The 11,990-nt window shown below is 40.4% G+C and overlaps 3 protein-coding genes across 5 annotated transcripts in view; all 3 read right to left on the minus strand.

Moving 5' to 3' along the window:
• Positions 1-4,086, minus strand: part of LOC139620880 (synaptotagmin-2-like) — a 60,164-nt gene extending 56,078 nt beyond the window's left edge. For 2 of the 3 annotated variants that reach the window (XM_071476881.1, XM_071476877.1), the window contains exons 1-2: positions 3,750-3,869; positions 3,584-3,645 (exon numbers count right to left, since the gene is read on the minus strand). The gene's annotated coding sequence lies outside the window, so the exon portion shown is untranslated. The other variant, XM_071476878.1, reaches the window with a different exon arrangement.
• A 1,219-nt stretch (positions 4,087-5,305) lies between these two features.
• On the minus strand, positions 5,306-7,781 carry oard1 (O-acyl-ADP-ribose deacylase 1). The gene is made up of 5 exons (XM_071476887.1): positions 7,353-7,781; positions 7,082-7,247; positions 5,978-6,036; positions 5,740-5,852; positions 5,306-5,598 (listed from the first exon to the last, which is right to left on the minus strand). Exons 1-5 carry the CDS (start codon positions 7,395-7,397, stop codon positions 5,451-5,453), a joined length of 531 nt encoding a protein of 176 aa, XP_071332988.1. The 5' UTR covers positions 7,398-7,781; the 3' UTR covers positions 5,306-5,450.
• An 818-nt stretch (positions 7,782-8,599) lies between these two features.
• On the minus strand, positions 8,600-10,823 carry guca1b (guanylate cyclase activator 1B). Its single transcript, XM_071476892.1, has 4 exons — positions 10,363-10,823; positions 9,638-9,787; positions 9,367-9,481; positions 8,600-9,147 (listed from the first exon to the last, which is right to left on the minus strand). The coding sequence occupies exons 1-4, from the start codon at positions 10,564-10,566 to the stop codon at positions 9,023-9,025; spliced, it is 594 nt and encodes a 197-aa protein (XP_071332993.1). The 5' UTR covers positions 10,567-10,823; the 3' UTR covers positions 8,600-9,022.
• Between the last annotated feature and the right edge of the window lie 1,167 nt (positions 10,824-11,990).

Below are 11,990 nucleotides of genomic sequence, written 5' to 3' on the forward strand. Positions count from 1 at the left end.
CTCTCCACATGACAATGTGCTGGCAGGCGCAGGTCGGCTGTTTTTGTCAAGAGCACCATGTTGCCATCTCTACTTAAAGATCTGTGCATCATCAGGCGTCCAGAATTCACATCGGTGGGTCAGAAGCTCTTTGTGAGGTTGCTGTTCATCAGCAGGCAGCCCTCTGTGCTGTGCAGCTCTGCTGCTGCAGGGGTCTTTTCAGTGCATGGAACCGGATGGTGAGCAGAGAACACAGCGGGGGCTGGGCACTGCAATGTACTGCAGTGCTCGTAGCTCAGCTAAGCACACCCACTCTCTTCCATTCTTGCTCTGACAATCTCTCAATCTCTCGCTCTATCTCTCACCCTCTCTCGCCCATACTTGTATCATTTGTCTTGCTCTCCTCTCTTCACTCTCTCCTCTTTGCCTTTGTCCTTTTCATGCCAATTTTTCTCCACGGTCCTGAAGCTGACTGTAATCCATGTGTCAAAAACTGTCTCTTATATTCTTCATTTTAACTACACTTCCCTCTGTCACTGGCATGCACACTGAGATACACATTTACACAAATACATACACACATGCATCCTGTAACCTTTCCCTGTGGAGTATGAATAAGTGCCCTCCTTCTTCCTGGTTATGGAGAGAGCACACGCACATGCACACGCACACACAAACACACACCGTCCTTCTGTCACTTCACTGTATTTATCAAGCTGTCATTCTAGTATCCCCGAGAGGGTCTGCTCACCTTAAACATCTGCAGTGTCCTCTATTTTCATCTTTACAACAACCTAAACAACACAGTGACACTATTTCTGCCTGTACAGTGAGTTTTCCAGCACCTGTCCTCATCTTGACATGGAGAGTTTTGGGATTGTTGCTAACTGTACTATGTCACAGTGGCAGCTGTTGCTGCTCCGCTATGTTACCTACACCATCATTTACAGGGGACACTAAACACCCATATCGCACAGCCTGGGACACAGGGTGTTGTACGCAGAGGATGAGCAATGACAAGTCCAACAGCTGCTGACATTCTCCAAAAACCCCATGACTCTTAGAAAGAGTTACAGTATAGATATGTTCATATGAAAAGACTACACAATAATAAACCTTGAAAGGCAGTTTGTTTTCCCATAAGTAAATTCTTGCACATGGGCAGAACCGTAAATGTTGTAATGAAGTAGCTGCTAAACTGAATGGGCTTACGTTTGGGAGAGACAAAAACAGCGTGCAAGAGATGGAGGTGGTTTAACCACTTCTCATTAGATAGAATGGCTGGTTCTCATTAGACAGAATGGCCAGCCATTCTGTCTAATGAGAAGTGGTTAAACCACCTCCATCCCTTGCACTCTCTTTCTATCTTAAACAGCGATGCTGGCTAATTCTTGGGAACAGCAGGGTGTCCCATTTCTGTTCCCCATTAAGAAGCTGAGGTTTCTGATCATCACTATTTGAATGAGTTTCTCAGAATGCTGGTTGCATCCTGCAGAGACACTATCCTGGTTGCTCTCAACCATGACATGAAACAAAGCTTTGTGTCACAGTAGGTATCAGAAATGTATGGGCTGCAGTCGTTACATGTTTTTCATGTTCTCTTCACTGATTTAACATTAACATTGCTGTCTTTTAACACCTCATCAGTTGTTCTCTAATGGATTTATTGGAAACGTAATTAGTTACTCATCACTATTATACATAAAGTATAATTTCTCCTCTTTCAATAGCGTCATCACATACTTTAGAGTTATATGATGTCAAACCTAAAATGACTTTGCTGCTACAGTCAGTTTCATTATACAGTTTGATGTGTTATTCTGAGCTTTGAAGTGAAAAGAAAAGTAGAACAAAACCACAGTGCTGACGCTCCCATCTGGTGCACACATATAATACAGGTAGATGAGGACACACAGAGCTTTTCAACATGAAACAGCGAGGGGCTGAGTTTTCAGTGTCTCTGCAAAAACAGAGTTCTCTTTAAGATGGACAGTGTTCTAGAGAAGGAGAAGTGCATGAATAATGAAAAGTGTTTTCTTCATGTCTTCAACTGAGGGACAGATGTGCACAGCCAACTGCGATATCAAAAAAGGACTTGGAAATGTGTACAGCTGGGCAGACTATTAGGTCAGATGACTAGACATATTTACGAGAATTATTTTTGCCTTAAACTGCCCCCTAACCCTCATTATTTAGCACTGATTTGCTTGAAGCTATTTGAGAGAAGCACTTATCAACAGTCTTTGCACTTTGCTCTGTGCTCTGTCCATGGTGCTGAAATAGGTTACGTTTCCTTCCCTGGCCTCTCCTCATCCCTGCTTATAACTCATTCTTGAATAATTGAAACATTATTTAAAACCAGTTAGTGGCTTCAACAATTATGGCCAGGTTCATGTATGTCCTGTGCTAATACCGACTGTATGAGGGTTAAAGGTATTATCCTTACTTCAGAGCAATATGAAAACACCAGTACATACTGTACTCTTCATCCTGTCTAGCATCGCTTTTCAACATGCCCACACAGAACACACTAAGTCCATCCGTTATTTCCTCCCATTCTGCAGCAGGCCAGTGTTCACACACATTTTCAACAGAGAAAACACACAGTGCCCACTGCTGGACAGTATGAAATCTTCATTCACAAATGATGAAGGTCAGACTTCCAAAAAAAGACAGTGGGATGTAATAAATAAACTGTGAATGTGCCTAAAAAAGCTAATAATGAATGCATAGTGAAAAAAACAAATATGTTTGTAAGAATCATCTGCCTTTTGCTTTAAACGAACAAAGCTTCACTTTACCTTCTTGTTTGAGCTCATTTTTAAATTGTGGTGAACCGTATCTTCAGTGCATAAATACCCCAGACATGATAATACTATTATTTCTGTTTCTTTGGTACACTGTCAGTAAGGAAGCATAACCAGTAAGCCTAGTTCACCCAATCAGAGAGCTTACTTTTGCTGCAAGCTCAGACTGAAGGAAGTCCCAGAGCAGATAAACAAAACAAAAACTCAGAGCCAATTCAGTCTGTTATCTAAGCAACCCCACTGACACTCAGAATACAGAGTGAGATGAACATGCACGGCAGAACTAAAATGGGCTGAAGTAGCTTCTTTGCCACTCTCAGCTTATCAGATTGCTCTGAATTTAGAGCATAAAGGACAAAACTTTACTCTTATCCCAAGCCAGGCTCATAAACAAGCGAAAACGGTGACAGTTATTTCAGAAAGCTGGTATCTGGTTTGAGTCGCTCTGCCTGGCACTGGCTGGATGCTGAGGCAGCTCCACTCAGGGATGTAATGGGATACTGCAGCACTAGAGAACCGTGTGCACAGAAACTTGCCTAGAAGCATCAGGGAGTCCCGCACTAACCTTCCCCCTCTTTCTCTCTTTTCATCTGCCTCTTCCTCCGCTTTTCTGTCAAGTCCTTATCATGTAAGAAATCACTGAAGTATAAATCCATGTGTGTATTTAAATGTAATTACACATGAGAGACTGACAGACGCAGATAGCTGAACACACTCTAACAAAAACAACAGAAAAACAACTTCAGAAGTGTAAAAACCCAGCATGCTTGTAGTAGGAGGAGAACATAGCTGCTTACCTCTTGCAGGTTGCTCTCTCCTGGACACTGAGCTCTTCCCCCTCTCCACAGGCTCCGAGACACTTTGAGATATAGAGAGAAAAATAATCAATCTCCTCTTACTTTCTCTTAATTCCAGTTTCAGAATGCATAAGTCAGGAGTCTTAACACAGCCCTCTAGACACACCTTTACTCTGCCCTCCTGTAAACTCTGCCACATATACACACACAGACAACCATTCAAATGCACCCCAAGACTGGAGTACCCAAATTGATAAAGATCTGCTCAGGGGAGGGATAAAAACTACACACACTCACACACTGCAGTTTTTTTCCCCCTTGCTCTTGCCCACTCGCTCTGCTGTTTTTTTTTTTTCCCTCCTGCCTTCGCCTGCACTACCTCCTGATTGGCTAAGCTGTTCTTCAATAACATAAGCTCTCTTCTTTAATTGGAAGGGGGCCAGTAATGTGGTGCACCAGAAACCCTCCCACCCAGCTCATCTTTCTCTTCTTTTTTTTTTTTTTTTTTTTCCTTTTTTCCCTAAGTGCCTGTGGAGAAGAATGCTGAGCTCTGCAATTTCATACGCATCGAGCAAAGAAAAAAAAAGGGAATAGAGGACAGAGAGGGGAGGAGGGAGGGTATGTGGGAGAGAAAAGGAGTGAGAATGGGAATGGAAGGAGGGGAGCATTGGAGGTGAATCAGTGGACCGCAGTGGGACAAGCTGAAGCTGCATGAGGGGAACAAAGAGACGGCGGCTATTAGGTGGAGTGAGGGCACATTTGGATGCACGGTCCTCCAGCCGCAGCATGTTGAGGTGTGACAGCAGGTCAGATGAAGGAAGATTATTTCTCTCCGCTCACTGCAGCGCAGCTATATGGCTCTGCTGCAGTGTGGAGTCTAATTGCCAGGCATGAAGGGGGATGGGAAGGGAGGAGGAGGAGGAATAGGAAGAGAAGAGAGGGGGTTGGTAGCAGTGATGCCAAAGTACAGTCTTCCAGCCAGCCTGGATGGGGGGGCCGCCACAGCGGTTAATGCCTTTTCCTCATGAATTATTGAAAGTGTCCCAAAGGAGAACGGAGGGGTCATTGGCTGCAAACTACTGAGCCTGTTCAGTCAGTCTCATTGCCACTGAGGTTTATGATAGTTACTCACACCTGAAGTGCATGTTGTCAAATAGTTAAATGGAGCGCCCTTTAGTTAGATTATTTAATCCCACTTATTTAATAAAATGCCTTTAATGGAGATTGTGTAGTATTTGCTTGCTGCTTTCCATTTCAGTTTCATGATGTGTTAAAAGGCTTTCTGATCCTGGAGAAAATGGATGTGTGGGATTTACTTTGTGGTGTCAGACTCCCCGCCCTTCTGTCTTTAACTCACATCTGGTACAGTCATTATGTCCCAGCTGCATTAAAGTACAATACCCAATTAGAAAGATCAATAATAGACCATATGATACCTTAAACCATCTGCAGAGGCTTCAGTGAGCACTATGGAAGTTATATGATGCCCAGAGAGAAATGCAAATACACTGTTTGCTCAATCAACAACACAACTGCCTGGTGGGTGAATGAGCAAATAAAGAGATACCTGATATTTTAGGCTCATTATCCTGGTGAACCAGTACCACTGACCATGATGTTAAACCAGAAGGGAGAAAATCTGAAAACTTCTTTAACTTCAGATAAAAATAAAAGATAGCCAGTAAAATTATGTCTTGTGTGCGATCTACTTGCAGAAATCCATGAGGGTACAAAGAAGAATATTTATTTCCATATAATCTGTAACGTAACATTTTCCTCACTGAATCATCACCGGGGCCACAAACCGTGGGAATAATACAGAAAAGTGCATAAACTCAATATTACAATAAACAAACATTTCCTGTAATCATCTGCGCATGTTTTCCTTCATCACTGTGGTCTCAGCTTTCACTGGAAGGCTGTAGACTGTGATGGAGATGTTTGTGTGTTTGAAGACCTCTTCCAGTATCTCCGACACTCTTGCCCACTCCAGTCGATCCAGGCCACAACCAATACTGTCAGTGAGAGAGAAAAAACAATGTTTAACTGCAACAATAACAGACCTAACACAAAACATAGTCACTTTTCAAATCAATTAATTGAGCAAATGAATATTTCTCTCTAGATACCACGTAGTGGCTAGAAATGATACCAACCGAGGCATTGATATTTTTGTTACTCCGTTCTTTTCACAGTGTAACTTCATGTCCTCCAGGCTCAGCCTGAGGCTGTCATAGGTGGGTTTTTGGCTCGCCTTTTTCTTTGTGATCTGCAAGAAAAATAACAGGAAAGCAGCAATATTTATTACAATCTCTTTTAAATAACTTCTCTTAATTTTACCTAGGGGTATACATCTGTATCCTCAAAAATTTTGATTTATGGTTATATCTTTACCAAATAGTAGATGAAACGTCTGTCTCTCTTCAGCACAGCACACTGTCCTGTCAGCTTATCTGTTTGGATATATAAATAAAAGATAGTATATAAATAACACATCAGTATAACACACAATACATACCCCAAACATAATGGGTTTCAAAACCCCTTCAACCTCACTACTCCTCCGCTGAACAAGCCATTACAAACTGGTGCTGCGCAGCAAAAAAAGATTTCAACCCACAGATGTTTATTTTCAGCTCCAGTGGCCATTTGTCAGGATGAATTTAGATACAAGTGTACAAAAAGAAATATAAGAAATCAAGAACATTTTTAATGTTGTCACAACTGGTGGTAGGAGCACAGGCATAGAGGAGCCGGGAGCAGACACACTGACAAGCTGATGTAGTGACTTTACTTTTAATAGAAAAATGATGAAGACCAGGCTTATAGGGAGGAAGGGGAACAGACAGATAGGGGGACAGGCAGGGAGGTAGCAGACAAGAGGCTGCAAAATACATGTCTAGCAGGCAAGATAACAAGAGTCCACAAAATAAACAACACAATGACAGACACACAAAGAAATGAAACAATCTGGTAACTGACTGGCGGAAAAGGGCTGGGATAAATACAGGGCAGCAAATGAGGAAAATGAGGAAAGGGTCTGTAGGTGGACGTGGACGTTCCAGTGATTGGGAATGGGAAACAGGTGAGCAGGTGGATCTGGGAAGAAGAGGAAAGTCTGAGGACATCTGGTGGGCAGATGGAGTATGGCAGGAGGAGAACAGAGGCAGAATGGCCAACATTTATCGCTGAGACAGGAATCATGACATGTGGCGAAACCACAGAAAGCATCCAACTCTTGTACCAACTGGGACCAGTTACACACCGTGATGGCACTGCGTGAACACCTTCAGTACCCAAAGCATGTGCACTGAACTGACTGTGATTTTGCCAAATAGTGTAGAATAAGATGCTTTTTCCAACTAGTTATCTAAGAGACTTCATCTGAAAATCAAGCCAGTTTTTGTGTGCAGAACAAAATGATCGCCTGGGAGTCAATGCCCCCGAAACAAGACATTTTTTACTCCTGATGAATTTTTAATGAGAGGGCTGACTCACTCTGTTCCTTTAACTCCGCTACCCCTCTGAACCTCTGCTTGAAAGTCACTGCTATGCCTGCCCCCATGCGGCAGTCCTCACTGATGCAGTGGGCCAGAGCCTCATCCGCAGGGCAGGAGAACAGGTTCCCTGTGACATAGTCGAGTCTCCAGTTGTTTTCTGCGGACTGGCCAGGAGGGGGCAGCGTTACACCGTGTGATGACGCATAATGACAACAGGAAATAAACAACCAAACTGCACATGAACTTTTCTTGTTGGCTGGAAGCGTTACCTCGCCTTTGTCAGGGCTGACTGGTTTCTCAAGTTCAGACGACATTGACAACGGTGAGTCGAGCACTTGTGCAGAGAGTCGGTGTGTGTACGGTCGTTCACACAGCGCAGGATTACCGGCATTCAGCTTCCACCAGAAGACATGGTAACTACCCCATCATGCACAGTTCAGTGGCTCGGGTAACTTACAAATAGCTGATTGAAGTCGGCCGTTTTAAAGCTAAATAAGGGGACTTTTAGGGTGCTCTTTCTGTAGCAGCTCGGTTGGGTAGTGAGGTTGCAGCGGAAGGAAAAGGAGCAGCCACGGGATTTGTATATCCTCTCGCGAGAAAAAAAGGATGCATGGACAGTAATTGCAAATAAAGTCAATGTCACATTTACTCATTTGTTTGCACAACTGACCAAAACAGAAGAAGAAAAAATGTGTAACATCCTATCAAATGTTCAAATTGTAGACTAAAACTTCTATATTCTCAATTATAGTGCTTAAGCCGTATTATTATTATTATTATTATTATTATTATTATTATTATTTATGTATGTATTTATTTTTTTATTAAAATATAAGAATCTTTATGTCAAAGAAGTTTGATAAATATTTTTTATTCCTACATTTGTGAGTAGAATTAAAGAGATTATCTTGATTAGTAGGTGAAATTGCTTTCAGACAATGGTACTCTAAAAATAAGATATTCGTAAAATGCTAAATTTACGTAATTGATTTAATATTTTTATGTAATACTCTTGTCCATTGTGATACTGTGATGTCATTTCTGTCTCATTTCTGTCTCTACCCCTTTGTTTGTTGTTGCTGTTATTTGTTTAATAAAATAAAAAGTAAATAAAAATGCTGAAAGGTTTAAGGGTTATATTCTGTAAGCTACACACATCATACAGTATATTCCATAATTTGACTTCCTATTTGTACAAAATGTTTGCATAAGAATATTTACCAAAAAATAAATAAATACTGACACCAACACCAACTAATGTTGATATTTGTTAGTGGGTTTTAATTTTGAAAAATAATGGAATTTAATGTCTGAAAAACCTAACCAAGCAGTGTGAAAGTGACAATAATTGTTCATTTATTTTTTATTATGTTTAAAGATTTTCACAGCTGTTTATTTATTTTAGTTTCTTAGATTTCTGTTCAGGTTAAAGTTAGACTGAGCTATGGCAGGAAAGAAGATGAGGTCATTAAACTCTCAGTCTGTACATGCCTACAAAGTCCCAAGAAGAGGTCAGTTCTGCAGGGTGGACCATGTTTATTTAATAAATTCAATGCTCCTTTTAAAACACAAAACAATAGAGGGAATACAGTATGTGTTTTATGACTGCAGCATCTATGAAATACAGACACAAACGGACCTACAACACCATAAGTAGTGGTAAATAAACTCCTGTTTCTCAGTTGCTACATGGCTTGACTAAATGTGAAACCTGAACCTGATACAAACAGAACAGTCCCCAATTCTAGCAAAATATAGCATTTATGTGGAGATACACCTAAATCTTATACGGCAGCATACAGTAGAATGCCAGGACGACTGTAGTGTTGTTTTCTTTTATATACATATAAACTGCATAGATTAAAAAAAAATCACAACATAACTGTTAACCCATGAAGGATGTTTGCATGTGACAGACTTGACAGTTCATGTTACAGCCTTAAAAGTCAGCACTGCGCCTTCTCTCATTGATCCAATCCCCAGGGTTGACGTCCATCTGCAGCATCTTCATCACCCACTTGTCCCTTCGTGCTCCGTCGATAAACTCATCCAAGGAGAGCTCCCCTAAATGAGAAGGACACTTATTCTCTGGGCTTAATTTACCATACATTTCTTTGTTCCTGAATTTAACGTTTTGATAGGAGCTGATCCCCTTCAATATGCACAAACAAGGAACACTTTTACATTAACACCCACACAAAACCATTACAGCAGCCTGACACTGCCCTTTTAAATCATCCATGAAGCATTTTAAGCCGTCAGAAAACTCTTACAGACACTCACCATCTCCATTTTCATCAACCAGCTCAAATATCCGGTCAACCACTTGGTCAGGGGTCAGCAGATTGCATTCTTCATCCAGCTCTCCATGGCAGGCTTTCTTCAGTCGATAAATAGACTGAGAGTGACAGAAAAGGATGTTACAATGAACCTTGTATCGTCTGCAGCTCACCAAAGCCCACTGATTTATCTTGAAATATTCTTTAAAACGTCTTAAAAGCTTTAAAGATCAATAATGTCATACATATAGTTACTGTAAAAAAGTAAATATTACCTCCACAATTTCAAGAAGCTCTGTTTTATCAATGCATCCACTTCCATCTTTATCATACATTTTGAATGTCCATTTAAGCTTATGTTCCAGTTTACCCCTCAGGACTAAGTTCAAGGCTGCCACGTACTCCAGAAAATCAATGGTGTTGTCCTGTGTGCATGAGGGGAAAGAGTTAAAATGTAATGAAGGACGCTATGATGTGATTTATGAGCAAGATATTTCTTTACTTTGACCATATTGTGAAAAATACTAGATAGAATATAAAAAAATCATCTTAATAGAAACACCAATGAAAAATATGTGGGGCTGCAAATAATAGTTATTTTCATTGTTAATTAATTGTCAACAATTTTCTTGGTTAATCAGTTAATTGTTTGGTCTATTACCTCAAAAATTAAGTTATATAATAACATATTCATATATTTTCATAGAAGTCTAAGAAAACCAGCATGTTTATATTTCAGAATCTTGAAACTGTAAATTTATGGCATGACCTTACAATCAATCAAATGCCAAAATTGATACTTAATTTTAAAATACATTCATTCTCTGTCCATTGAGTACAGTTGTTTTAGCTCAATGATGGCCATTAGTTGCAACTGTCACAAATGCTTCCAATCAACATATCTTTTATGACTCTGGTAAGTGTAGCGTCAATGTTAAAGCAAGACAAATGACTACGTACTACGTCTTTTTAGTTCTACACAGCACAAGTTTGTACTTACGCCATTCTTGTCAAAGGCTCGAAACATGTTTTCAATGTAATCTGCAGCCTCCTTGTTATCAGTTACTCCGAAAAAGCTCTTGAACTCGTGCATGAAGAGAGTTCCACTTGGGCATTCCACAACAAATTTTTTGTACCATTCCTGCAGCTCTGCCACATCAATTTCCTTGTCTGGGTCACTGTCCTCACTTAGGCGTTGACCCATTGTGGAAACAATTTGTCCGACACCCTGCAGACTGAAATTATTTCTTACATTACATGAAAGCGTATGACTTGGTTAACTCTTTTTAAGCTTTTCTCTACATTACAAAATCTATAAATCTCAGTCCTCAGTTACTGAGCTAAGTTCTGCAACTAACTTTGTGCAAATTGGCAAAAACCAAAATGCTCAAAATGCCATTTAAGTCCATACAGGCTGAATTGTTATTTGGCTCCCTATTGTGGCAAATCCCCTTCTAAAGTGAGGATGAGACAAAGACTGTTATGGATCACATGATAAGGGATTACAAATGGACACTTGTCAAAATCAATTATTTCACAGACACATCATGAGCAGATTTCCTTGTGCCCCTGCTTCTACTACATAACTACCTATCCTAATGAAATAACTGTGCATGTACTGTGATTGCTTTGTAGAAACACACTTACTTATTATTAGTGTCAAGTATCCCTATGGTATAATGGAACTTTTTATTCCTTTTTAAAAACCTGAGTCCTGTAAGTGAAATCGCTGTAGTGGAAATGATAGGAATTGAATTCGTATTCAAATGTTAGGTCAAACTCACTGTAATCAGGCTTTCTTAATTCAGACTATGGCCAGGCTACTGCACAGTTAGTTTGTAGGCTACCTGATAAACTAAATGGTGTTTTGATGTTGTCTAACTCAATACAGTCAGAGAGGGTCTAATGAAAACATGCCATAGCTGCATTATGGGTATTGTAGGATGCACCATTAAGAGTGGGAATGATACTCTACACTGAAACTAAGGCTATGCCAGGCACTGCTGCTTAGATTTTTTCCCAATTCTTTCAAAATTTGTCTCTTATAAGTTGCCACATTTTATGGCAGTGGAGTGGTAATTTGCTGGTGTACACCTTTAAGTAATCTTTCCTGGTGTAGGAAGTTCCTGACCAGTTTGATGAATCATACATGCCAGGTGTTTAGTTATCTCTGGACGCTCTGACCTTCAGGTGCCTGGTTATTTATGGCTAACCTAATTACTGTTTACATGCCGCTTCAGTCTCAGTAAAATCTACAATAAATGACGTTGTTGTAAAATTCACTAAAGATGGACGTCAATTTATACCGTAGGCACTGAGAAGGCAAAATATATTTGATAAATGGGAGGAAGCATTCACTAGCAAGGCCATGGTGATGTTAAAATATCAAGCAACAAAGTAGTCAGTTGAAATTTGGAGATAACTTTTGTTTTCAATAGAAGTGTGTCACTGTTAGTGGTAACACTGCCATGGTTTATAGGTGAATGCTTGGCCTGGCCCAATAGCTTCCTGGCCCATGATATCTGCTGACGACAGGGACAGTGATAATCTCTAAGCTTAGAAGTGTCAAGGCCATCTGAGCAGTCACTGGATGTTATCCTCACATGATTAATATGATTCACACCATCT

This window comes from Trachinotus anak, unplaced genomic scaffold (assembly GCF_046630095.1).
Source record: "Trachinotus anak isolate AG129_WGS33_773 ecotype Australia unplaced genomic scaffold, CSIRO_AGI_Tana_v1 ptg000004l, whole genome shotgun sequence".
NCBI lineage: Eukaryota > Metazoa > Chordata > Actinopteri > Carangiformes > Carangidae > Trachinotus > Trachinotus anak.

Coding starts and splice junctions, on each gene's coding strand:
- oard1 (XM_071476887.1), bottom strand. CDS start 7,397: ATGTCGTCTGAACTTGAGAAACCAGTCAGCCCTGACAAAGGCGAG. Junction 6,037..7,081: donor AGCGGAGTTAAAGGAACAGA/GTGAGTCAGCCC, acceptor ATATCCAAACAG/ATAAGCTGACAGGACAGTGT. Junction 5,853..5,977: donor GACGTTTCATCTACTATTTG/GTAAAGATATAA, acceptor TTTTTCTTGCAG/ATCACAAAGAAAAAGGCGAG.
- guca1b (XM_071476892.1), bottom strand. CDS start 10,566: ATGGGTCAACGCCTAAGTGAGGACAGTGACCCAGACAAGGAAATTGAT. Junction 9,482..9,637: donor AGCTTCTTGAAATTGTGGAG/GTAATATTTACT, acceptor TGTCACTCTCAG/TCTATTTATCGACTGAAGAA. Junction 9,148..9,366: donor GGTTGATGAAAATGGAGATG/GTGAGTGTCTGT, acceptor CTTCTCATTTAG/GGGAGCTCTCCTTGGATGAG.